The sequence below is a fragment of the Bubalus bubalis genome, chromosome 2 (genome assembly GCF_019923935.1).
Source record: "Bubalus bubalis isolate 160015118507 breed Murrah chromosome 2, NDDB_SH_1, whole genome shotgun sequence".
Taxonomy (NCBI): Eukaryota; Metazoa; Chordata; class Mammalia; order Artiodactyla; family Bovidae; genus Bubalus; species Bubalus bubalis.
The window spans coordinates 177229375-177256162 of record NC_059158.1 but is presented as its reverse complement, the minus strand read 5'-3'; the positions used below and the strand labels follow the sequence as shown (position 1 = coordinate 177256162).

General features: G+C 43.3%; 1 protein-coding gene across 1 annotated transcript; it reads right to left on the bottom strand.

Moving 5' to 3' along the window:
• Nucleotides 1-1496: 1496 nt before the first annotated feature.
• DNAJC8 (DnaJ heat shock protein family (Hsp40) member C8) lies at nucleotides 1497-26528 on the bottom strand. The gene is made up of 9 exons (XM_006049655.4): nucleotides 26377-26528; nucleotides 23163-23264; nucleotides 14760-14816; nucleotides 11208-11274; nucleotides 10592-10686; nucleotides 8980-9051; nucleotides 6196-6287; nucleotides 3815-3890; nucleotides 1497-2305 (listed from the first exon to the last, which is right to left on the bottom strand). Exons 1-9 carry the CDS (start codon nucleotides 26452-26454, stop codon nucleotides 2183-2185), a joined length of 762 nt encoding a protein of 253 aa, XP_006049717.1. The 5' UTR covers nucleotides 26455-26528; the 3' UTR covers nucleotides 1497-2182.
• Nucleotides 26529-26788: the final 260 nt, after the last annotated feature.

The window sequence follows — 26788 nt, the reverse complement described above, 5'->3', positions numbered from 1 at the left end:
ACACACCGTTCCCTCTGATGGAAACATCTTCCCCTCAAGTCCTGTCCTACGCCAGTCAATCTGCCTTTCTTCCTTTCTTGCCAACAAGACTTTACTGGAAATAGTAGGTATCCAGTCCCAAGGGCACGCCCTGGTCTACGGGCTGCCCATTCTCCTTTGCTGTTTTCCCAGATTTACAGTTAGAGGTGGCCACATTGTACGCTTTTGGGCCAATGCCACCTTCGGGGGAAAGTTTTGCTGGAACGACCTGCTTGGCAGGTGTGTGCCCTGCCACCACCGCCTGACACGCTGCAACTGTAAGGTGATGAGTGCTTCTGAGAGGAGAGAGGGGAGGCCAAGGAAGAGCCAGGTTCCTCGGTGGCACTGCTGAGGTCATGTACGACCCCGGAAACAGCCCGCCGCCAGACTTCTGTGAGAAGATAGGCCCCATTTGCGTCCAACTTCAAAAAGGTCACTTCCTCCAGGAAGCACTCCTGACTACTTAGAACAGGATCAAAGGTCCCCTCCTTGGAGGGTGGATGCACCGAACCTTTCATGCCGGTTCATCACCCACACGCTCCAGGAAGATGAGGTCAGTGCCAAAGGCCCATGGCGTTCACGTTTTATTCCTAAGCCAGCATATTTGTTGGGTTCACAAGCATACCTGGAGCTGATCACTGACACAGCCTCCTTGGGGACAAAGACAGGGCCTGGTCCTCACGAGCTTACAAAAGCCAGTTGAACTGTGACCACCACACAACCTCCAGGGAAGGGGTGGGCAAGTACACACCCACCCTGGAGTGAGGTGGGGGCGCTCCAGCTAGGGGGCAATACGGATGTTCCCAGCGCAGGGGGCGCAGCATTTTCTCAGATGGGTCACTCCGCAGGGTGACTAAACAGTTTCCTCTCTCCACCCCACCAGCCACCCTGGTGGTCTCATCACCTGCAGTTTGGGCTCAACTGTACTTAGAAGGACAGTAAGACACCCAAGCTTCTGTCCCCTCCCATAGAGAAGCAAGTCACAAGTTGGAGGATCTCTTGACACTACAAGACATCATACCTTGGTGATTACTGGAACTCTTTACTGTAAAACTTTGTCAAAGTCTAGCTTCAAGTCACCCAGTTTCTATCTTCACATTTCAGGTGTCACCTTTCTTTCTCCTTTGTCCCTCCCGAGGGCTAGTCCTGTCTCTCTCAGCCAGCAGTACACCAGAGTATATATACCATTGACAGGATGCATCCATACACTATTTTATTTAATCCTCAGAAGAATCAGTATTTTCATCTCACAGAAATAACACTGGCAACACCCGCTGAGCACCTTATATAAGCTGTAGCTAATCCTCCCTACAAGTTACCAGTGATCTATATTCCCATTTGCAGGTGAAAAAAACTAAGGCTCAGCACGTAAGTGGTCAGAAGCCAGGTCTGTCCAAATCCAAAGCACTCTGCAGCTGGGCCAAGCCCAACAAGAGACCCACCCGTGGAATAATACCTGAGCAATAGTACGTGAGTGGTTAGGGTATAAAAATTTATTACACATACAGAATATTACCACTAACAAATGCAGACAGGCGAGGACACCACGGTACAGGATGGAGCACGGCTAGCTCTTTGGAAAGTGAACAGGTCGGGTGGCTTGGAGCCTCATGCCACACGGGTTGGCCAGTCAGAAGGGAAAGCACATGCCGGACTCCAGGGACGTCGGGGCGCCCAGTGACCACTCTGGGTGCCGGCGGCCTTCCCATCTGATCTGGGGCTTCGAAGGACGCCACGCCCAGAAGCAAGGAGCTGAGGCGAGGGGGCTCCTAAGGTGGCCAGGCTCGCCTCTGGAGTCACGGCGACACCAGTGTCAGTGGTGTGTTGAACTGGATGATTTCCACGGACCACACACGACGCTTCTAACCATCACACTTCAGTGAAGGACAAAACATTAAGTTACAGGCTGTGGGAAGAGAAGGCAGCACCTTCCGGTCCCAGTTGGTCTGGGGGGTGAGGATTGGGGGAGGTTTCTGTTTAAACCGAGCCCCTCATTTCAATGTACAAAAGAATTACTCTGATCGGTATTAAATTGTACTGAAAACAAAATGGACTAAAAAGCAAATACTACTCTATGTTGGGGTGAAAATGGGAGGAAAGAATGAGTCCTTCAAAGCAGGAGGGAGACAGTTGGGGAAGGTTCTGTGGCCGTGACCCTTGGCGGTCACTCACGCTGCTCCATTTTTACTTTTGGTGGTCTCAGGAAGGTCCGGTTTTTCTTCTCTTTCTTTCCTTTCGTATTGGCTTGGAAGTTTCGCCAGCTGTCCACGCGACCATCTCGACTTTCCTAAACACAAAAGGGGTCTGGGTGAGGAAACCAGTTGGAGAGAGGAAGGGCTACACCTGCTCTGCCATCCCCCTTGTATGCTGACCTGGCCTGGTCCTCTGGAATAATCACAGTATAACAAAGCAGAGGTTTCCCCCTACTTCCATGGGCCCAAGAAAGAGTCATACCACCCCCTAGAAGACAAAAGAAGCCACAAGCTGAAAAGAAGGAGGAGACAAGTAAAACTCATGACAATGAGGCTATCCTTTGCTGGGGACCTCTGGCCTAAATATTTAGTGCTATTCCTAATAGCAGTGCATGCTATTTCTAATCCTCACGTATGGATGTGAGAGTTGGACCATAACGAAAAGGCTGAGCACTGAAGAACTGATTCTTTCGAATTGTGCTGACGAGAAGCACTCTTGTGGAGAAGACTCTTGAGAGTCCCTTGGACTGCAAGGAGATCAAACCAGTCAATCCTAAAGGAAATCAACCCTGAACAGTCACTGGAAGGACTGATGCTGAAGCTGAAGCTCCAATACTTTGGCCACCTGATGTGAAGAGCTGACTCACTAGAAAATACCCTGATACTAGGGAAACTTAAGGGCAGGAAAAGATGGGGATGACAGAGGATGAGATGGTTAGATAGCATCACCGACTCAATGGACATGAACTTGAGCAAGCTCTGGGAGATAGTGAAGGACGGAAGCCTGGTGTGCTGCAGTCTGTGGAGATGCAGAGTCAGACAAAACTTAGTGACTGAACAACAACAACATTTCTAACCCTCACAAAAAGCTGCGGTGTGTCATGCCACTTCACAAAGACACCAGGGCTCAGAGGCTGCATCCTTTTCTCAAAGCCACCTGTCTGGCCAACAGTACAGTCCCTCTTTCCCCCACACCTTCCTTCTGCCCCTTAAAATTTGGCTGGAGGTGTGAAACCAGCATAATGCCTGGCCAGCTGTGCTGGGAGGACCACAGGAATCCTTCCCCCTTACAGAGGGGCCCTCTCATTTTCTCTCTCTGCACACATGTGGCGGGACAGAAACAAAGCCAGCATCTCTGGTTAGCCTATCCCTACCCTGAATCCTAAATGTTAACAGAAGATAAGACCAAATGTGGCTCAATTCAAGAAATTGGGCTGAGCCTCTGAATGATGAACCAGGATGTCAAAGAGGAATCAAGCCCGAAGTCTCTCTGCAGGCAGGACACCAGGGGTTACAAGAACCTCGGGTTCTACTCACAGACCTCTAAGTGGGGCACTGCTCCACGTTTATCCCTAAATTAAATGTGTGAACCACTGTCTAGAGCCCACTTGGCAGCTGTGCCTGTCGCACCCCTGCCAACAAGCTCCGGAGCAGAGAGGCGGCTGAACCAGGACTCGGTCCCCAAAGCCCCTACTCTTCCCCACACGCACCATCTCCCTGACAGTCTGCCCCAGGCAGTCCTGGGACTGCCCAGCAATCAAGTTTCTCAGCTGGGAAGCTTGCTCCCTCTGGAATAAGAGTCCCCCGTCACCTTGGAAATTTACCTCAAAATTTTTCTGCCACTCCCTTTCTCGTTTGGCTTTTTCTTGAGCTTCAATCTCTTCCTCCCGTTGTCGCTTCCTAGGAGGAAAACCAAACCACAAGATTTAGATGGTACCTGGAGACTGTGTTAACCATACAAGTTAGGCATCTTCCCCACAGAAGCCAGCATACAAAGTCAGCCAACTTCCTAGGGTTCTCCTGGAAAGGGCTCAGAGCACTTCACGAATGTCTCACTCTAAAACACGCAGATGAGACCGTGGGCAGGGCTGTGGGGCAAAATACAGGCACTGCCGTTACAGAGATGGACAGATCAGGTCATCAAAGCCCAGCCAACACTAACCGGAGGTTCTGGGCTCAGACCCTGACAAAGCCATCCCGAGAAGCCAGGCCACCTTAATTCTGTGACAGTGACCATCACAACAGCAAAAGTTCTCGTTCAAGAGGATTTCTGCACAAAACCCTATCCCCAAACAAGCCACTTCACACAATCCCAACTAACAAAACCTAGTTATTGCTGAACACCAATCAACATTATAAAATATGTAAACTAAATTAACCTCAAGATTTTTTTATTTTTATTTTTTTTGGTCACACTGCTTGACTTCTGGGATCTTATTTAGTTCCCTGACCAGGGATCGAACCAGACTACCTCAGCAGTGAAAAGCATGGAGTTCTAACCATTGAACCATCAGGGAAGCCCCAGCCTTAAGATTTCCAATGAGGAAGACAAATCATGCTTTAGGGCAGTAAGTACACTCTAAGACAGTGCACTGCACGGTACTAAACCCTCACCGAAATTGCAGCCACCATGCACACAGAAGGCTCTGGCCTCAGATCAGATCAGCTGCTCAGTCGTGTCCGACTCTTTGCGACCCCATGAATCGCTGCATGCCAGGCCTCCCTGTCCATCACCAACTCCCGGAGTTCACTCAGACTCACGTCCATCGAGTCAGTGATGCCATCCAGCCATCTCATCCTCTGTCGTCCCCTTATCCTCCTGCCCCCAATCCCTCCCAGCATCAGAGTCTTTTCCAATGAGTCAACTCTTTGCATGAGGTGGCCAAAGTACTGGAGTTTCAGCTTTAGCATCCCTTCCAAAGAAATCCCAGGGCTGATCTCCTTCAGAATGGACTGATTGGATCTCCTTGCAATCCAAGGGACTCTCAAGAGTCTTCTCCAACACCACAGTTCAAAAGCATCAATTCTTTGGCGCTCAGCTTTCTTCACAGTCCAACTCTCACATCCATACATGACCACAGGAAAAACCATAGCCTTGACTAGACGAACCTTTGTTGGCAAAGTAATGTCTCTGCTTTTGAATATGCTATCTAGGTTGGTCATAACTTTCCTTCCAAGGAGTAAGCATCTTTTAATCTCATGGCTGCAGTCACCATCTGCAGTGATTTTGGAGCCCAGAAAAATAATTGTTTCCACTGTTTCCCCATCTATTTCCCATGAAGTAATGGGACCGGATGCCATGATCTTCGTTTCCTGAATGTTGAGCTTTAAGCCAACTTTTTCACTCTCCACTTTCACTTTCATCAAGAGGCTTTTTGGTTCCTCTTCACTTTCTGCCATAAGGATGGTGTCATCTGCATATCTGAGGTTATTGATATTTCTCCCGGCAATCTTGATTCCAGCTTGTGTTTCTTCCAGTCCATCGTTTCTCATGATGTACTCTGCATATAAGTTAAATAAACAGGGTGACAATATACAGCCCTGTCATACTCCTTTTCCTATTTGGAACCAGTCTGTTGTTCCATGTCCAGTTCGAACTGTTGCTTCCCGACCTGCATACAAATTTCTCAAGAGGCAGATCAGGTGGTCTGCCCATCTCTTGAAGAATTTTCCACAGTTTATTGTGATCCACACAGTCGAAGGCTTTGGCATAGTCAATAAAGCAGAAATAGATGCTTTTCTGGAACTCTCTTGCTTTTTCCATGATCCAGCGGATGTTGGCAATTTGATCTCTGGTTCCTCTGCCTTTTCTAAAACCAGCTTGAACATCATCACTCCAGGAAATCAGGAAGAAAACACACAGCACTCTTGATTATAAACGTTCTAAGAACAAACCTATTCAACATTTCCCAGAAGTCAGACAGAATTCCTTACCCTAGTGATTCCAAAGTTTTGCTATTTCAAGTACTTAAATGATGTACTGCAGAGTAATTGCTTCATCAGAAAAATCCCCAAAGACCATCTTGGTTAATCTAGGTATTTAGACATGGCTTAAGAAGGAAATGGCAACCCACTCCAGTATTCTTGCCTGGAGAATCCCATGGATGGAGGAACCTCGTGGCTACAGTCCACAGGGTCGCAAAGAGTCGGACACAACTGAGCAAGCGACTTAACATTAACATTAAACAAATATACCAATATATACCTTTCATGCATCTCTTTGGCTTCTCTCTCTTTCCTTTTAATTTCCAGCTCAGCAAAGAGTTTCATTGTCTGTTTGTATACTGCTTGTTTGAACTACAAAAAAAAAAAAAGAAAAAAAGAAAATATTTTATCAGCAATTTGAATTAAATTTTTTTATAGAGCCCAGGACAAAAGCAAATTAGACCAACAAGGAAAAACTGATGCTGGCTCTCTCCTGGGAGATAAATAACACATCCGTCTATGAACTCTTCCACATGGGGATGATACAGAGGAGCCTTGCTCTGGTAAAAAAGCATCAATGAGGAAAACAAAAGCAACTCGACCTGCTTATCAGAACCACTGAAATTTCAGAGGGCCCTTTCCAACTTGCAAAAATAATCTCCAATTTTTCTTTGTACACATATTTTATAATTAGTCTGAGTGAGGCACCACTTGAGGTACAACTAGAGACACGCAGGTGCCATCAAGCAGACCGGTCCCGGAAGTCTCTCGACTGAGGCAGAGCTACTAGTTAGCCCCATCCTCACCCCATTATCTCTTCCCCCTTCTGGCACTATCCCTTATCTCAAGGCACATGGCCACCCAGCATAAATGCCTGCATCTCCCAGGCTTCTCTGTAGCTAGTTGTGGCCATGTCACTGAAGTTTCAGCGAATGAGTTGTGAGGAAAAGTAGTGCAGCTACTTTCTGGAATGTTCTTGGAGGGAGCACACCTCTTCCTTCCTGGCCTCTCCTTCTACCCTGCCGTGAGCGGTGACCACATCTCCTGGACTGCGAGAATGAAGTCGACAGACTTGGTGGCAGAGCTACAGAAAGGACACTGAGCCCTGAATCGCACAGTCCGGGAGCCATGTTCCCAAAGACGACTACACTGGGGAGAGAACGGGCACCGACTCGTTCAAACCACCATCATGTGGGGTCTCAGTTGCATGCAGTTGAGCTTGTATTCTGACTCACACGTTGACAGAAACAGGTAACACCATACTATATTTGTAACATAATATAAACACTTTGTATATTTTCAATATACAAAGAAATATAAAAAAATTACCCATCATGCAGATTTCAGAGGGTTTATATCCTAAATTCAAAAACACTAGAGTAAAGGGTGATATATAGAGAAAAAGGGGAATAACGGAATCCTCAAATTACTATCACTTCCGAACACTGTTACCTGCCAGGCAGCGCTCAAGGAAAGCAATGCTGGCAAACTCTAGTCCCCAAAAAGGACAATGAAAGAGGTGATGGAAGCCACAGGAATATTTCAGTATTTTTAAAAGTTCCTGGATGGACCGTTTCTGGTGGTTTTAATTTTTTTGTATTTATCTGCTTTTTCTGAATTTTCTATCATTAGCATATGCTCCTTTAGAATCGGTGGGGGGAGGGGAATAACCAAAAAAAAGTTAAGGTTCTTAACAACAGAGAAGGACCAAGGAATATACATAAGAGTCTTCAGAAAAGACTAAAAAGGATAAAGAGAAGGGAAAGTAGGGCTGAGGAGAAAGAACTACAATACTGAAATGGAGTAAACCCAAAATTCAGCGGAAAAGATAGCCTAACAGTTCTCAAGAAGCAGTTTTACCACACAGAAGCAGGGATGAGCTGCTGATGGAAGAAGCTGATAGGAAGCAGCCCTAGCAAGACAGCTGCCCCTCTATGAATCTTTTAAGATAAGCATGTGGGTCAAGTTACTTGACCTAACTTGAGGCAAGATTAAGATGACCTGAAATTTTTCAGGCTAGTGAGGCAATGAGACACAAACATGTAAGTAGACTCTCTCTCTTAACCAATCCCCACTGAAGAGCCCACAGGATCGACTGATGCTTGGCATTTCCCCAGAAGCATATTATAACCTGAAGCACAACGGGTACCCACAGCTGGTAGACAGCTGTGCACCCAGAGTCACTGTGGCTGCTCCCCAAGCTGACTATCCCAGCTGCAACTGCACTGTACTTAGGTGATTTAAAACATCACAGAAATTGATGAATGTGGTTATAAAAACAAATGTTTGTTGGTGCGTTTATTTGCTGGATCCTCCTTACTGCATGGGCTTTTCTCTAGCTGTGGTGAGCAGGGACTACCCTCAGGCCGCAGCGCACGGGCTTCTCACTGTGGTGGCTTCTCTTGTTGCACAGCACAGGCTCCAGGGCCCGCAGGCTTCAGTAGCCGCTGTGCGTGGGCTCTGCAATTGCAGCTTCTGGACTCTAGAGCTCCAGCCTCAGTAGCCGTGGCACACCTGCTTAGTTACTCCGAGGCCTGTGGGATTTCCCCAGATCAGGGATCGAACCCAAGTCTCCTGCACTGGCAGGTGGATTCTTTACCACTGAGCCACCAGGGACGCCCTTGTTGGTTCTTTTAAAACCAAGTGGAATGCTTTAGAAAGAGTCAAACATAAGACTCTAAAAATAACTGCTGTTGAATTCAAGGTACAGGTGAGTATCTGAAAACAACAATCTAGGATTCTGCTCTTGGTCTGCTTCATAGGTACTGCAGTTTGCAATGTTCTTCAGGAGAAATTAAAAGCAGGAACTATGGACGATGCTTTGTGTGTTTTATAAAGTCAAGCGTGAGCTCCAACAAGCAGACACATCCTCAAAGGAAAAGCCGTAGTCCTCTGTCCCCCAAAGAGCTGGATTTTTCAAAAGGCAGAATGAATGTACGTGTTAATATTTTAAGGTAAACTGCTTCCAGCATGCGCGCATCAGTCTTCACAACTCCCTCTCTTTAACCCACCGGCTGTGAAGCATTCACACGAGATGACGTGGCCTTTCCCGTTTCAAACCTACCAGCTCAGGGTCATCCTCCTCCACATTTGTAGGCTTTCCTTCCTTCTTTAATTGCTTTTTTCGCTCTTTCACCTAAAAAGAATTTTTTTTCCATCAAAAAATGAGCACTTATACTTTGAGAATATCCATTAAGCTGCACACATATGATGTGTGCACTTTTCTACAGTTGTAACAAAAAGTCTGCATTGAAAAAAGATAAGCCCCTGCCTCCCCTCCAAACCAGCAATGCAATCGAAGAAAACAAGGAACCAGGGTCCCTTCTCCAATCTCATCTAAAATCCAACACCGGGGGACAAACAGGGGCGCTGTCCCCAACTCACATCCCAGGCCAGATCCAAAGAGTCTTTGACACATTGAACAGATTATGCATGTATCTTTCAGGGCTTGTGGTTATGTGTTTACAGCAAAGAAAGTAGATCTGTCAAGTTTTAAAGAAGCTACAGAATTTGTGGCATGAAATATGACTGTTTTCTGGCATTTCTACACCTGCATTCTGGGTAACTGTTACGGGGAAACTTCCTTAAACCAACAATTTTCACATCATTTTGGCCACCATTGAGATCCCCCCAGAAAATAAATATATCCATTCACATAAGAATGGCATTTACTCCAATAAATTACCATTCAGTCCAGCAAAACGCCAAGTGCCTTCCAAGCTCAGAAAGGCCCTACTGCCACCCTGTGGTCAGACAGCCTGAGAGTGGTGGCTCCTTTACAGGCAAAATACAGAGGAAGGGTAACTATTACAACAATTCGTGGACAAATCGTCAGGTCCTTTCCTGGGTGTCTACCAGAATCTGGCCCTCGAATTCCAGCGTCTGACCAACAAGACACAGTTATGGCAGTCTGTCTCTTCTTTTTACTCATTTCCTTCATCTAAACTGGCCTCATCACTATGATTGGTTATACAGTTGTTACAGATACCAAAGCTCTTCAAATAAAACGTCACATCTATATTCAGTCCCAATAGAAATTGCCCTTATAAAATAGCCTCAAAGTTTTGCCCCAGCAGGTGAAAAATTAAAATGAAGACCTTTCTTAAGATAGCTAGTTAGAAAATAGTTAAGATAGTTTCTTAACACTTCCTACCACTCAGGAGATTTAGGTATTGCAAAAAAAATAAAGCCAGCTATAACTGAATTCATTTCAGCTGAGTCCTTCCCAACCCTGCTATTAACACAGACATGTACCTCCTCCTGTTTTTTTGTAAAAATGTACTCATATGCCCTTGCCCGACTTTCTCAAGCCCCTGTTTCAGCTCTTCCAGAGAGACAAGGATAACAGTCCAGGGCCAAGCAGCAGCATGGCTGCTCTACTGTTCCACTCTCAGAACAGGGCACAGTGCTGAGAGGACAAGAAGAGCTTTCCACACACGGGAGTGCTAGGGGAAGAGGTAGGTGCAGCGTCTTGGCCACGCACCCTCAGCGCCAGGAGTGAAGGCCAGCTTCAGGCACGCACTGTGCATGACCACAGCCACCGCAAAGGAGCGGAGACCGCAGGGGCAGACAGGCCAGGCAGGCGCTGCTATGGCAACACTAACATTTACCCTCCTGCAGGGTGCCCGAGGCGCACTAATACTTCCTGTAAACACAGCAGCACTATAAATACTTACGGTGTGTTCCACGTATTCTTTTCCTGCCTGAATTACATCCAGGGCCCTCTTCTTTTGTTCCTGATCCAGTAGCAACTTGTAAGCTTTGTCCACAGCTAATGCAAAACATTGAAATTAACTGTTTCTGCAAACACCCTCTCAAAGTCTGAACTCTACTCAGGCAGTGCAAATGGACTTGTGCCATCTAAAAGCATTCCCTACTTTGTTAAATTATTGACTGTTGTTACACTAATTTAAAAACATACAACTACGGCAATGACTTTCTTTGCGAGCCTTGGAAGAAAATTAAATATGCACTCAAGGCTAATTACACCATATCTAGATTTAATTCAGTGATCAAATTCTTCCAATTATTTTTTATGTTCAAAGGAAAAAAAAAAAAAATGAGCCTACGCAGAAGTAGTCTTTGTTGGCACACAAAAGTTTTAACTAAGCAAAGTTAAGGCCTATTTCTAAACAGTAACATTCTGCTTTGAATGACAACTATTCTGAAAACCACAGCTTCTTCCTGACCAGAAGACAAAACTACAACATTCTTTTCATGATCCAGGACTAGGAACAATTAGTCCTCAGCACTGACACAATGTTACTCACAAGCAGGTAAATTTACAAATACCTTCAAAAGCCTTTTGTGCTCTGTCAGCATCATCTTGATTTTTGTCAGGATGCACCAGTATGGACAACTATAATCAGAGAAAAGTTAGTTTTTCAGTAAGAGGAACATTTAGTAACTCTTCACCGGCACTGCACCTCTCTAAAACCAAAAGCTCTAAGACACTAGGGCAAAAACTGTTAGCCAGAAGCATTTTTTAAAAAATTAATAAACGTCATAAAATGCCCAGAGGTATTATATTAGTCCTTAATAAAATTCAAATATCAACAGGTAAATGCACACAGGTGGAAAACAGGTAGTTGAGAACAAATATCAGCCTGGCATCATGAAGATGCTCTGATAATTTGGGTGAGGGAAGGGAAAAATGAAAAGTACCAAGTTCCTTTTATGTTTCTCGTATGGAGCACTAAAGAGGATTAAACAGGTCTGAGGTATCATCTCTTTCCTGAAAGAATTTCTAATACGAAGCAGTAGCTCTCAGTTCCAGCTATGCTTGAACCTTGTGAAGATTTTTAGGAATACAGAGGTCTACTTTCCAGCCTGAGACCTTCTGAATGAGTCGCAGGCATCTGTACTTTTTAAATCTCTTTTAAATCTCTACTAGACTGTGTATCACAGACTTCCCAGGTGGCTCTGTGATAAAGAATCCGCCTGCCAATGCAGCAGACACAAAAGATGTGGGTTCCTTCCCTGTGTCGGGAAGATCCCCTGGAGTAGGAAATGGCAACCCACTCCAGTATTCTTGCCTGGAAAATTCCATGGACAGGGCAGCCTGGCAGGCTACAGTCTATGGGGTGGCAAAGAGTCAGGCATGACTGAGCATAGCACAGCAACAGACTGGGTATCAGATGATATTATACAAAGGAACTGGTGTTGATTTGTTAGGTGCAACAGGCAGTTATGCAAGAAAATGTCCTTTTGGGGGGGGATATATGTATACTTATGGCTGATTCACATTGTTGTACAGCATAAACACAACACTGTAAAGCAATTATACTCCAATTAAAAAAGAAAAAAGAAAATGTCCTCTTTTACTTTGGTGGGATAACTGCTTCAGTATTTAGTTATTAAGTATCATGGTGTCTGTAATTTACAATTCAGCCAAAAATACACAGCTACTGAAGGTGAATATATGGGCTCTCACTGTTTTATTCTTTCTTTTTAAAATATAATTAAAACTTCTTATGACTAAAAAATTAAAAACAAAACCTCCACAGGTGACCCTTTCAGAACCACTGACCTGTCACTGAAAGACAGAAACAGCTTGAACACAGGGATTGCGTTGGCAGGAAAGCAAGTGGGCATGTAATCCTAAGCCCAGCACTACTGGAGCCAGAACCCTGGGTTCCAATTCCAAATGCAATCACCAACTAGCTGTGAGACCTTGAGCAGTTCACTTAATCTCCGCCTCAGTTTCCTCCTCTGCGAGTGGGACAATACTATATACCTTTAGATCACTGATAGTTGTAAAGATGAAATGAGATAATGCAAGTAAAGAACTTAGCATACCAATACACATAAACAACAGCACATAAAGACCTATTCTAACTGCTTGTGTGTAACCTCATTCAAATCCTTATTAACAATCCCAAGGTAGTCACTCGTGTTACATGAATTCTACAAATGAGCTAACAGGGCACAGAAAGTTGAAAGTAAGTTGCCAGAGCTCACAGTGCCTGTAAGAAGTACAGCCAAGACTGAAACTCAAGTCATACAGCTCCAGCACAGACTCTTAACTGTTAGGGCCTGCTGCTGCTAAGTCGCTTCAGTTGTGTCTGACTCTGTGCAACCCCACAGACAGCAGCTCACCAGGCTCCCCCGTCCCTGGGATTCTCCAGGCAAGAACACTGGAGTGGGTTGCCATTTCCTTCTCCAATGCATGAAAGTGAAAAGTGCAAGTGAAGTCACTCAGTCGTATCCGACTCTTCATGACCCCATGGACTGCAGCCTACCAGGCTCCTCTGTCCATGGGATTTTCCAGGCAAGAGTAGTGGAGTGGGTACCATTGCCTTCTCCGTTATTAGGGCCTATTAACAACTAAATAAAAAATCTGAGTTCTTTGTATTGTTACATAAATAGTCTAAAAGTTTTGACTATGAATTTGAATAAATGCTTATTTAACTGGGGAAAACTGCTAATGTACTACACTAGAAAACTAGAATTTTTAGAAAAAGAGGCAAACGCTGAACATAAGTGCAGAATAGAACTCAGGAACCAAAAAAAACTATCAAGTTATATCATGGGAAATGACTGGGTAGGCAAAGATTAAAAACACCTTGGCTTAATAATAGATCTGAAGACAATTATGAGTCAGCAATGGAAAGGCAATGGCTGTGTTGAAAAAGCAATCACAGGGAACTCCCTGGTGGTCCAGTGGTTAAGACTCTATGCTTCTACTGCAGGGGGTGCAAGTTTGATCCTTGGTGGGGGAACTAAGATCCCCATCCTTCACAGTGAGGCCAAAAAAAAACTTTTTAAAAATAAAGTATATAAAAGATGTAAGTTGAAGAAAAAAGAAATTTTAAAGACATGAAATATAAAGAAATTTTAATTTCCAAAGACATTAGAGGGAGTATGATTATTCAGCTCATAGAGGAAAACGCTGGGGGTTACTCACCTGCCAAAACTGGTCTGAAAGTCAAAGTGTTAGTCGCTCAGTTGTGTTTGACTCTTTGTGACCCAATGGACTGTAGACCACCCAGCTCTTCTGTCCATGGGATTCTCCAGGCAAGAATACTGGAGTGGGTAGCCATTCCCTTCTCCAGGGGATCTTTCCAACCCAGGGATCGAACCCAGGTCTCCTGCATTGCAGGCAGATTCTTTACCGTCTGATCCAACAGAGAAGCCCCAGATTGGAAGGGTGTTTTAAAAGGCTACTATAAACTCTACAGCCTGAGTTATTAAATATTAGAATGAGCAATAATCAGAGGTCTTGATCTCCTTTCTGAGAGAACTTTCTGAAAGCACTCTTTATATTAAATCAGGTATCTTTTGAGTATTCATATAGGTTCACAAAAGACAGAATTATTGAGGAATGGGATCTTAAAAGTAAATCACTACTATGAATCATTTAACATGTTCTCTCCTAGAAGCCACGGGATTTGGTAAGTACTGTACAGTATGACTCCGTGAAAGCTTTCTACTCTACCTTGTACTTCCCGCTCTTAATTAAGGGGCTGGAGAGATTCTATTTGGATGTTAAATTCATCCTATTCATAGGTAAGCTGCTGCTGCTGCTAAGTCGCTTCAGTCGTGTCCGACTCTGTGCGACCCCATAGATGGCAGCCCACCAGCCTCCCCTGTCCCTGGGATTCTCCAGGCAAGAACACTGGAGTGGGTTGCTATTTCCTTCTCCAATCATAGGTAAGCCATGGTCATTCAATTATTTAAGATTAAGTCACTGTAATTTTTTTTAAGAATTACAAAATTTAAGAAAAAAAAAAAAAGGTTAAAATTTCACCCAAAAGTTGTAACAGTAAATCCTAAGAAAATCATGTGCTCAACACATTTTCAAAAGGCTCAAACTCCACCCCTTACAGGAATACAGTACCATACCTGCCGAAACCTCTTTTTTATTTCTTCATCTGTCACTTCAGGATCTATCTGAAGAACCTGGAAGAATCAAAATCAAAATTGTAAAAGAGATTAAAAGAATTTATAGGTTTAAGAGAGCCCCAATAATTATAATTGGCATCTAACAGTTGTCAGTGTTCTAGAACAGTTTTAAAAAATGTTCAAGAAACAGAAATGAGTAAACCTGTAATAGAGTAACAGTGACAGTGTTTCAGGGTTCTCAATTAATTCAGTGGTTACTTTCACTTCATCAGAAAAATAATAAATTACCCTATAACCAGCACATGCTTCCAGACCATGAGAAAAATGCTACATTCCTCCTTCATTCACTCCTTTTCATTAAGAAAAGCATCCACCCTCTACTTATCTTTGCAAATGTGGAGAAAGTATAGCAACTCAAAAAGGAAATAATTAGGCTGGCTACCTGTTTGTTTTTTTAAATGAGGGAAAACTGTCGATTTTCAAATAAAGCACCCCCGCACAAGACTATCTGATTTTTTATAACAACAGTAAAAGATGTTTATCAGTTTTCACAATCAACTAAATAAAAGATAATTACAACTTCAAGCCATAATGGAAACATTTATAAAATTATTACATACAATTTGGAGGCTTAAGAAGAGTGATGTGGTAAGTGGAGATCCATGTACATGCACACGTGTTCATCCGTCCAGGCAGTTTGTCTTTTGGTTGGTGCATTTAATCCATTTACATTTAGGCAATTATCAATATGTATGATCATATTACCATTTTCTGAATTGTTTGGGGTTTATTTTGTGTAGGTCTTTTCCTTCTCTTGTGTTTCCTGCCTAGAAAAGTTCCTTTAGCATTTGCTGTAAAGCTGGTTCAGTGGTGCTGAATTCTCTTAACTTTTGAGTGTTTGGAAAGCTTTTGATTTCTCTGTCAAATCTGAACAAGAGTCTTGCCAGGTAGCATATTCTTGGTTGGAAGTTCTTCCCTTTCATCACTTTAAATATATCCTGATTTTCACCTCAATTCAGAAATGTGACTTGGCTCCATGTTAAAATTTACACAGCTCAATGGTTCTCAACCCGGAGTGGCAACCTGAGAGCAATGCCTGGGGCTCACTCCAGGAAACTCTGATTCCAGCTCAGCAGAACTAGCGCACAGCGAAATGGCAGGAAGATCTGTTATTTTTGGCACAATACGGTTTAAAAACAAATTTTATCATTCTTCTCCAACCCTGGGTATCCCGGTGTTGACATTCCTCATCAAGGATTCTGATCCCACCACCACAACGTAGATTCATTCAAACATTTACACAGTAGCTACCACCTACTGAACATGCTGCTATACACTTAGAAATGCAAAGATAAATAAGGGAAAACATTTTTTAAATTACCATAAATACAGTTTTTTAAAGAAGAGTTCATTATAAGAAATACAATTAAACCAGATGATTTCACGGTTTACTCCATAGATTCAGCATAGTATCTGTTTATTTACTTAGTATTCAAGGCGTAAGGAAGGGCTAAAGGGCAGAGGGTGAGAAGGTCTGTTGGAAATTCAGAAGAGCAGGCCCCAACATCAGTGTGACTGAATCAGAATCAAGAGTTCAACAAGATGCCCAGGTGATCTGAATCATATTACAGCTTGAGATGCCTGGTTAGGAAAGATGACAGAGGTCAGAAATAAGTGTGTTTGAGGTTAATAGACTGATGATCAGTCATTAAAGGGGATAAAGAGAAAAAAAAAATCTTGAAATGAAAAATACATACCAAAGAAGTTTAAACTGAAAAATAATCTGCCAAACTTAGTCAGATGCTTACAGGGTCTCAGAAAAACTTGACAACAAGTAATGTCAAGATTTATAGCAAGCTGTCCAAACATTCAAACAGCCCACCTACAGCAGCAGAGTTATTGGTAGACAAGGAAGCTGAATCACCCCTACATTCAAGAGACTTCTGAAGGTTACTACAAGAGCATACCCATTCTCAAATATCAGGCATACAACTGGGATGAGGGAAAAGCAAAATCTTTAAACAAAGGCTTTTCAAGAATGAGTGTGCCCCACCATACCACCCCAAGGGAGAAAGGAACTGGGGGTGGGGGGAGTCACTCAAAAGGAAAAATATAGCTAAATAAGATTTACAGACAAAGGGAGATAACTGTACACACACAAATATTTAGAGAACCCTACCTTTCCTGGTTCTGAAAAAAAGGAATGCATTGGAGCAAACAAATGGAAGTCCAGCACACCCAAAAAGGTGTTCAGATGAATGTGAAAGGATGGAAATCATCCCACCTTCACAAAAAAGAAAAAAAAGCCTCAATAAAGCTACAGTCTAGAACCAATCATGCCAAATGTATTTCACAAACCTTGACTGGTTCCCAGGTTAAAAACTAAAATAGTTATAACTGAGGGTTTTGGTTTTGTTGTTTGTTTTTTTTTTTTAGGACAATTAGAATTATTTGAGTGTGGACTCTATGCCCGATGATGTTTACTGAATTGCAGTAATGTGGTCTTTCCTAGGTGTGATAATAGTGTTGTGGTTATGTGGAAACATGTTCTTGTTTGGAGAAGAGGCATGCTAAGATACTTAGGCATGAAGCATCAATGTCTACAGCTTACTTTCAGATGATCTGGCAAAAATGAAAAAGGTATGTATAAATATAGGGCTTCCCAGTCACTCAATGGTAAAGAATCCACCTGCCAATGCAGGAGACACAGGTTTGATCCTTGGGTTGAGAAGATTCCTGGAGAAGGAAATGGCAACCTGCTCCAGTATTCCTGCCTGGGAAATCCCATGGACAGAGGAGCCTGGTGGGCTACAATCCATGGGGTCACAAAAGAGGTGGACATGATTTAGCGACTAAACAACAACAAAAAATGTATAAATATACACATACCCACACCACACGCCAAAAGTTATTTTTCCAAGACTCAGATCACACATACACTGATCACTGCAACATACATTCACTGAGTGCCTTCAAAGTTAGCTAATCCAGCTCCTTTCCTATCTTTAAGCATTGGAGGTGCCATATGTAGCCATGAAACAGTCAAGACAAGAGGCCTATACCAGCCCAAACCTCTTTGAAGCCAGTTTATACATTCAATACAAATGTATAAGCAACTGGGATTGCCAGATACGGTGCTCACTACTGTTCTCTTGGAATTTAAGGTCCACAAAGGAAGGAAGAGGCAAGTCACAAGTAATTCTTACCAAAACGATAAATACTGTGTCAATCAGTATGACTCTAAGGAAGCACACAGGTCTGCTCAGACTCTTGGGAGATTTTTCTGAGCTCCTACTATGTCTCAGGCTTTGGGGATGCTGCAAAGACAAATCCACAGTCTTGGACCTCAGCGAGTGAATAAATCATCACACAGAAATGAGAATGCTTGACTGTGGCATTCACATCAGTGTAAGTTCCTGAACTCAAATAAACTGCAACTGTCACCTGTAGGCTCTTCTGCTTGAAAGAGAAATCCAGTCTTAGGTCACATCTGAACTCGCTGACCTGTGAACAATGTGCAAGTCCTGTGAGACAAATATCTTTCTTTCCAAAGTGCCAAACAAGATAAACAGAAAACAAAAGTCTGTGGTGCCGCCTTCTGGGGCTTTAAAGTTAAATAGAAAAAAGGATCATGAAGAAGGCAGGACTGAGCAGGAGCACAGATTCATCTAAGCTTATGAAAGGAAGTGGGGGAGGAAACATTCTTAGGATGCATAAGAGAAAGATGCTCGGATAATAGCTGAAGGTTAGAAATACGTCCAAATAGGGAGCTGCACTGATGGCAGGAGGCGGGGGCAGGGAATGCCCTGTGGATTAGAATTCCTGTAATAAGACCCCTCCGCGTTCCTCTTCTACCTGCTGCTCAGTAAAATGGTACATCGCACGACTACTCACATTTCAATTTACAGCCAACAGGACAGCTATTATGACATCACTTCTTCTTACTAGGAAAAGACCAGTCTGCTTACTTCTGGAGAAAAGTCTGATTCATTTAGATGTCTCGAGTTGTTGCATGAAGAAACAGAAGTATTTCCCTAAATTGAAGATTTTTTTCTAAACGGAAGATTTTTTTTTCCTCAACAGAAAGATTTCCTAAATTTCTAGGAATACCTAATCCTGACTTAGGGCCAAAAATCAACTTTACAAGGAGACAATGAGGGTGGAGGGTGGATGAATTAGGAATTTGGGATTAACAGATACACACTTCTATATACAAAACAGATAAACAACAAGGACCTACTGTATAGCACAGGGAACTATATTCAGTACCTTGTAATAAGCTATAATGGAAAAGAATCTGAAGAATAATATATATTTACACACACACACACACATGCATGACTGAATCACCTTGCTATACACCTGAAACGAGCACAACACTGTACATCACCTACATTTCAATTTAAAAAGACGATGATGATGACATCATACTATAAAGTGGCCAGCGTATTTGTAAAAAAAGAGAAAAGACAAAAGTTCTAATGGACAGTCATGGAGTCCTACACACTTAAACACCACCTTGCACCTCCTCAAGTGTGTCAACCTTACCGTATTCTTTACACATTCACACACACTTCCTACAACCAGGACAGGAGCTATGGAGCAGTAAGTTCCACTTCCAGAACCACATTAACTGGCAGGAGAGCAAAATCCTAGCATTCACCCTAGTCCCAACAATGTTACTCCTCATCAATCAGATCTCCACAGAAAACAGGAATTATCTTAATGAATAAACGGGTAACTATACAATCAAGTGATTCCCTTTCACAGTATCAGTTCAGTTCAGTTCAGTCGCTCAGTCATGTCTGATTCTTTGCGACCCCATGAATCGCAGCACGCCAGGCCTCCCTGTCCATCACCAACTCCCGGAGTTCACTCAGATTCACGTCCATCGAGTTGGTGATGCCATCCAGCCATCTCATCCTCTATCATCCCCTTTTCCTCCTGCCCCCAATCCCTCCCAGCATCAGAGTCTTTTCCAATGAGTCAACTCTTCGCATGAGGTGGCCAAAGTACTGGAGTTTCAGCTTCAGCTTCATTCCTTCCAAAGAACACCCAGGGATGATCTCTTTTAGAACAGACTGGTTGGATCTGCTTGCAGTCCAAGGGACTCTCAAGAGTCTTCTCCAACACCACAGTTCAAAAGCATCAATTCTTCAGCACTCAGCTTTCTTCATAGTCCAACTCTCACATCCATACATAACCACAAGAAAAACCATAGCCTTGACTAGATGGACCTTTGTTGGCAAAGTAATGTCTCTGCTTTTGAATATGCTATCTAGGTTGGTCATAACTTTCCTTCCAAGGAGTACGCGTCTTTTAATTTCATGGCTGCAATCACCATCTGCAGTGATTTTGGAGCCCCAAAAAATAAAGTCTGACACTTTTTCCACTGTTTCCCCATCTATTTCCCATGAAATGATGGGACCAGATGCCATGATCTTCGTTTTCTGAATGTTGAGCTTTAAGCCAACTTTTTCACTCTCCTCTTTCACTTTTTTCACAATATATACTATCTCAATTTAAAATACAACAGAATGGATATACCGTCAAATTCTTTTATCACCTTTCAAATCCCCTCTGTCCTCCCCAAAATCATAACTAAATGATTAATGATCAGTTAAGTCATGCTTAATTAATGATTAGTTATGATTAAGTTTCAGCTTTTTCATTTTCTTCTTCTCTTTCAAATATGTTAAGTCGGACCAAGCAAAGTAGACATCTACTTTGGGTAGGAAGTCAAGATGGCCAAAGCAGAGCGTCAGAGTCTATCTGGGACAAAGAAGACAGGAACCCCAGGAGGCGTGTCAGCCAGTCATGTGGTGCTGGAACCCAAACTGGGTGAGAAGAGCATCTACAGAAGGGTAACTCGACAGGAAGTGCCAAAGTGGGTTGAAGAGGGCTTCTCTATGGACAGGCAGCCTGCCCCATGGTATCAGAATCTAAGCAGGGTGAGACTGCCAATATGGATGGGCATAGAGTGCAAGAGCCCAACAAGGACATCTCCATGAAACCCAAGCCTAGCATGGGGTGTGCAAGCCGAGGCACAGTGAGGTGGGTGTCCATGGAGGAGGGCATCAAAGTAACAGAGCAGCCCAACTGGGACCAGGAGCCCAAGTATTACTGGCACAGAGAGCTGGAACATGAGCAGAGTGAAGAGGACCTCCACGCAGGGAGTGATCTGGAGTATGAAGTCAGAACCCAAGAAAGGTGACGAGGGTGTTCCCAGAGGAAGGTAGCCTAACACGGGGTGTCAAAGCCACAGCAGGACAGGAAGGATGCCTGCCTGGTGGGGAGGAAGCTGGACCCAGGAAGGATGAAGACAGTTCCCAGCGGCTGGAGGGCAGGCACGGAGGGCAGAGCCAGGTGAGACCCACACCCATAGCGAAGGTGACCTGGCAGTGGAGTTGAGAGTTCAGAGGTGGGGAGAAGGGTTTCTGCATAGTGAGGCAACCTGGGGTTGGTGTGAGAGTGAAGCAGGGAGAGGAGGGCATTCACACGAGGGAAGGGATGGGAGATCAGATTCATACACGGGGATCAATTAAGTAAACATATATATTTGAGACAGTGGGAGGACCTTGGTTAAGAATTTGCCTTGCAATGCAGGGAACAAGGGTTTGATCCCTGATCAGGGAACTAAGTTCCCACAGGCCAAGGAGCGACTAAGCCTGAGTGCCACAACTACCAAGCTTGCGTGGCACAGCTAGAGAGCCCATGCAACGCAACCAAAGATTCCATACGACACAGTGAAGATCTTGTGTGCCACAATGAAGACCCAAGGCAGCCAAATGCATAAATAAAATACCAGTACTTTAAGATAACAGGAGCCAGACTGCTATCAGAGAAGGGAACTATGAACAATGGAAGAAAAACATCCTAGAATAAACCCTTTGGTGTTGGGTTGAACTTTTATGTAATACATGTATGTGTGTGTACACATAGACACACACACGCCTTAGCCCTATCTACCAACAGGGCCTGGGAGTAATGACAATGGCAATGGGTATGCTCAGCACCCAAATCTTGACTTCTAAATATCATTCTTCATTAAAAGGAATTCAAGAGATCCTCAAAGAAATGGTTAATTCAAGGTTGGGTTCAGAGAAGTACAAGAGTGCCTATGAATCAAAGAATGATTAAAAAAAAAAAAAAAAAAGGCAAGCGCCAGCTTGAAAGTAACCTGCTGGTCAAAGCTGGGATATCTGAGCTTCAGAATAAATAATATTGAATCATAACCCACTGAATAAAATAGGAAACCCCAAGTCTACACTGACAAATGAATAAACTGAAACCTCAACAAGGACAGTATATTCACACATTCTCAAAGTGTTCCTAGAAAGGGGGAAAAAGTTAATTTCATAAGCAAACCTAGTAGGCACTTCTTTAAGAGATCAACTTAACATCATTAGTAATAGGCTAAATCAAAATCATGTTCCACTTCACAAGTGACAGAGAGAATGCAGTGTCACTTCTGTGCTATTCTTGTCAACATTGCATAAACTGAATCTAACGAGAAGCCGCTATGACAAGAAGTCTGCACACTTCATTGAGGAGTAGTCCCCACTCACCACAACTAGAGAAAGACCCCTTGCAGCAATGAAGACCCAGTACAACCAAATAAATAAATAATACTTTTTTAAAAAAATCTACACTTCAAATAAAAAAAAATTTTTTTAAATAAACAGGTGTTTTCTTAGATGGAATTATACATAACTATTCTTGCTGTTTGTATATTTCTAATTTTTATAAGAAACATGATTTATCATCAGGAAATGTTTGAAGTTATAAAACTAAGGAAATTCAAAAGTGTACATGCCTGTCTATAATCATATGATCATTTTTTGTTTGTTGAGTTATTTTATCGTGGTGAAACAGGAAAGTTTTAACAAATAAATTAAATCAAAGACCCTAAATTTACCAAGGCTAGCTATTCCATTGGAGAAGGCAATGGCACCCCATTCCAGTACTCTTGCCTGGAAAATCCCATGGACGGAGGGGCCTAGTAGGCTGCAGTCCATGGGGTCGCTAGGAGTCAGACATGACTGAGCGACTTCACTTTTACTTTTCACTTTCATGCATTGGAGGAGGAAATGGCAACCCATTCCAGTGATCTTGCCTGGAGAATCCCAGGGATGGCGGGGCCTGGTGGGCTGCCATCTATGGGGTCGCAGAGTCAGACACGACTGAAGCGACTTAGCAGCAGCAGCTATTCCATCACACCTGAAAATAAATCTATATATATATCTGGGTTACTAAAAGATGACAGCAAGCTCTGCTCACAAAAAAGCCACCCAAGTTCAATTCCAACTATGCACAGTACCAATTAGGTGTGTGTTTGAAGTAAGTCTGCCCACAGCTAGGTAAAATTCCTTACTGCAGGCCACATTAACATCAGACGCTCACCTCAAACGGGTTCAAATTGAAGTAGGAGGAACCAGGACGAGTCAATCTTTCAATCTGATTTTTGGATGTTAGAACTGAATCTCTCTTCTCTATTTGTTTCACCTAAAATAAAGGGAATAAAAACCTCATTAGTAAAGCTCAGTAATGAACTGTAAATTGTCATCTCAACAATAACTCACTGACATGGTCAGCAAACATTTATTTGTGTGTCTACATGTTCAAGGTACTTTGATAAACACTTTAGGAATAATTACAACAGCTACAAATTACTGACTTTTAATATAATGTGAAATTACAAAAACTTTACAGGTGTTTATTCCTCTCAACAATCCCTTATGGTAGGTACCACCATTATCCACATTTTTCAGATAACAAATCTAAGAGTTTGGTCAACTGACTTGTAACCACTCAACTTTTTTGTAACCACTCAGATTTTTGCCCAATCACTCAAGTTATAAACCAGAATTTTAACCCCAACAGTTTGACTCCAGAGCAGGGAGCAAGAAGATTCAAAAATAAATATGTCACAGCTATTACCTTCAAAGAGTTTCTACTCTAACAATGGAAGATGTACTTGTGAATGTTCGAACTTAATTCACAACTTTTTAAGAAAGGAAAAATACAATTACACTGAAATAGACACTAAAAAAAATACACCTAAAAAATATGTGGGAGGGAACAAATAACTCTACCTTTCTAACTCTAATAGGAAAATCCCTGACCTGAACACGATACCAAGGAGAACAAGCACCAGGTTAGCCCCAGAAAAACATCCTTGGTGCCACTGTCGAACTGAAATTTTAGTTGGAATGAACCTCTGGCATATTATATATACTATCTTTATTTCTATGGCCAAAACAGTGTTGGAAAGGATTTCAATAACAGGAAAAGCTAATCCTTCTCAGTACCTTCCCTCTTAACTCTTGTAAAACAGCACACCACTCCGCACCTTCCACCATACTCTTTTTCCCAGTCTCATTTTTCCTCATAGCACTTACCACTACCTAACACTATATTGTACATCTGTTCATTATTTAGCCTTCTCTATAAGATTGAAAGCCCTATGAAGATGGGATTCTTCTTTCTGCTGTCAACTACCATTTCTCCAAGGAGCTAAACAATACAGGGCGAAGTGCATTCCAGGTGCTCAACAAACATTAGTTGAATGATGATTAAATGCTCCTCCTTTAGGCATTTTCTCTCATTAAACAAACCATGCCAGTGAATGTGTAGATTAAAAAAAAAAAAAGGTGTCTGCAGGGCAAGCTCTAGCACTGCCGGAGTTTCATAAGAGATATGCCTCATTTCAATGGGGCCACAAAAGGGAAAATCAGACACCCATGATGTTTGTACAGTACCTAATATGAAACCCATAGCCCATGAGCATATAACTCATTTCATGAAAACCCTTCTGTTCATAATCTCTGGGTAGCTAAGATGAGAGCAAACTACAGCATAACAGTCATAAGTCACTGCCCCCAGGAGAAAATATTCCGTCCCACAAAAAAAAAACAAAACAAAAAACAGTCATCTGTGCAATACAGCTCACAAATGAAATTGACATTAAAATTTAAACAAACAAGGATTGCTTTAAAAAAAACAACAACTAAGAAATTAAAACAAGTTCCCCTATAATTGTTCAGTACCCATTATTGTTAGTCGCTCAGTCGTGTCTGACTCTTCGCGATCCCATGGACTGTAGCCCACCAGGCTCCTCTGTCTATGGAATTCTTCAGGCAAGAATATTGGAGAGTAGCCATTCTCTTCGCCAGGGGACCTTCCCCACCCAGGGTTCAAACCCCAGTCTTCTGTATAACCAGCAAATGCTAGGCAGATTCTTTACCATCTGAGCCACCAGAAAACACTGGTACCAGCAAATTAACACTTTAAAGTGAATTAGGCATTTTGAAAGTAGACTATAAGTGGATGTACTACGTTGTTTTAAAATGTATTATTTCGGATAAACTACTATGTAACAAAAGTGAAGTCGTTCAGTCCTGTCCGATTCTTTTCGACTCCATGGACTGTAGCCTGACAGCCTCCTCCATCCATGGGATTTTCGGAGCAAGAATACTGGAGTGGGTTGCGACCTCCTTTTCCAGGGGATCTTCCCGACTCAGGGATGGAACCCGGGTCTCCCGCACTGCAGTTAAGACTCTTTACCCTCTGAGCCATTAGGGAAGCCCAACTATGCAGCGAGCACTGTTACAAATACCAGAGATAAAAGGTGAATTTAACATGGTGCTTAACTCTGAATACATCACAGCCAGGTGCAGAGCAAATTCATTCCTCAAATCCACGCCAAGCTAAAGAAGTTCACATTCAGCCTTGTTTTTAACTTTTACAAAGTAGCTTCTTCTTTATATTTTATGAAGCTTTCTTTTAACCCTCATTAAAACTCTTGTTTTAATAATAAACTTAGTTCTACAAACGTGAAAATTGATTAGAAAAATCAATGGCTTCAAAGAATTCAGTCACAGTCATGTTAACAGCCATCCAAAAATCCAATCCGAGGTCCTATGACTCCAAGAACCATCCTTTTCTTTCATTTATTCATTCATCCACTCATTCATTCACTCAACAAATACTGAGTAACTACTACGCAGGGCCCGATGGAGATGCGACAGTAAATGAGGCTCAAACCAAACTTACTCCCGTCCTAACATGATACCAAACTATTATCTGCTCTAAGACCCTGAACAAATTATTTCACCTCCCTAAACCTCTAGGTATGGCATCTGTAAAATGGAGACAGTGCCTACATGGCATGATGCACAATGCCTCGCATTCTCGAATGGTAGAAATAACTACTACTAAAACTCACTACAGAGGACTAAGTAGAGAGTGCTTCCTTTTTGAATACAAACGGGGACCAAGCCGTTTAACTCGCCCCCAGGTAGACCCAATCTCCCAGCCGCAGAAAGCACCCGACTACGCGAACTTGGGGAACTCTGCGCGCGCCCAAGCACTTCGTTGGCCAAACTCGACGCCTCCTCACAGACGTCAGACCCCCGCCCCTTTTTAGTTTTCCAGGGGATCCCCCCTGCAGTATCAGGAGGAGACACACACACACCCTGAGTCCCCCACCGCCCAAAAGGCCAGACAGGAGGGGCCGCCCAACGGTCCAGGCCAGGAGGATCACTGCCTTCTCCCACTGGGAGGATAGCCCCGGGCGGGGTCGCCCCGGTGCCGCCATTCCTCACTCCGTGTTTACCTCACTGTAGAAGGTCATAAATGCTTCCTCCGTGCTGCCTCCTCCACCCGAAGCCCCGCTCTCTCCTGGAGCCGCCATTTCCCCGGCCCAGCAACCACGTGACTCTTCTGCGCAGGCGCCTCCTCACGTGATTCTTACAGGCCCGCCTCTCTAGCCCCGGCCCCTTCCTTGCGTTTCTTAAAGGGGTCACAGCCCAGCCAGATACCTTTAAAGAAACTTTTAAATTGGGGTTCCCCAGGTGGCTGGAGGAGAAGGCAATGGCACCCGACTCCAGTACTCTTGCCTGGAAAATCCCATGGATGGAGGAGCCGGGAAGGCTGGAGTCCATGGGGTCGCTAGAGTCGGACAACGACTGAGCGACTTCACTTTCACTTTTCACTTTCATGCATTGGAGAAGGAAATGGCAACCCAC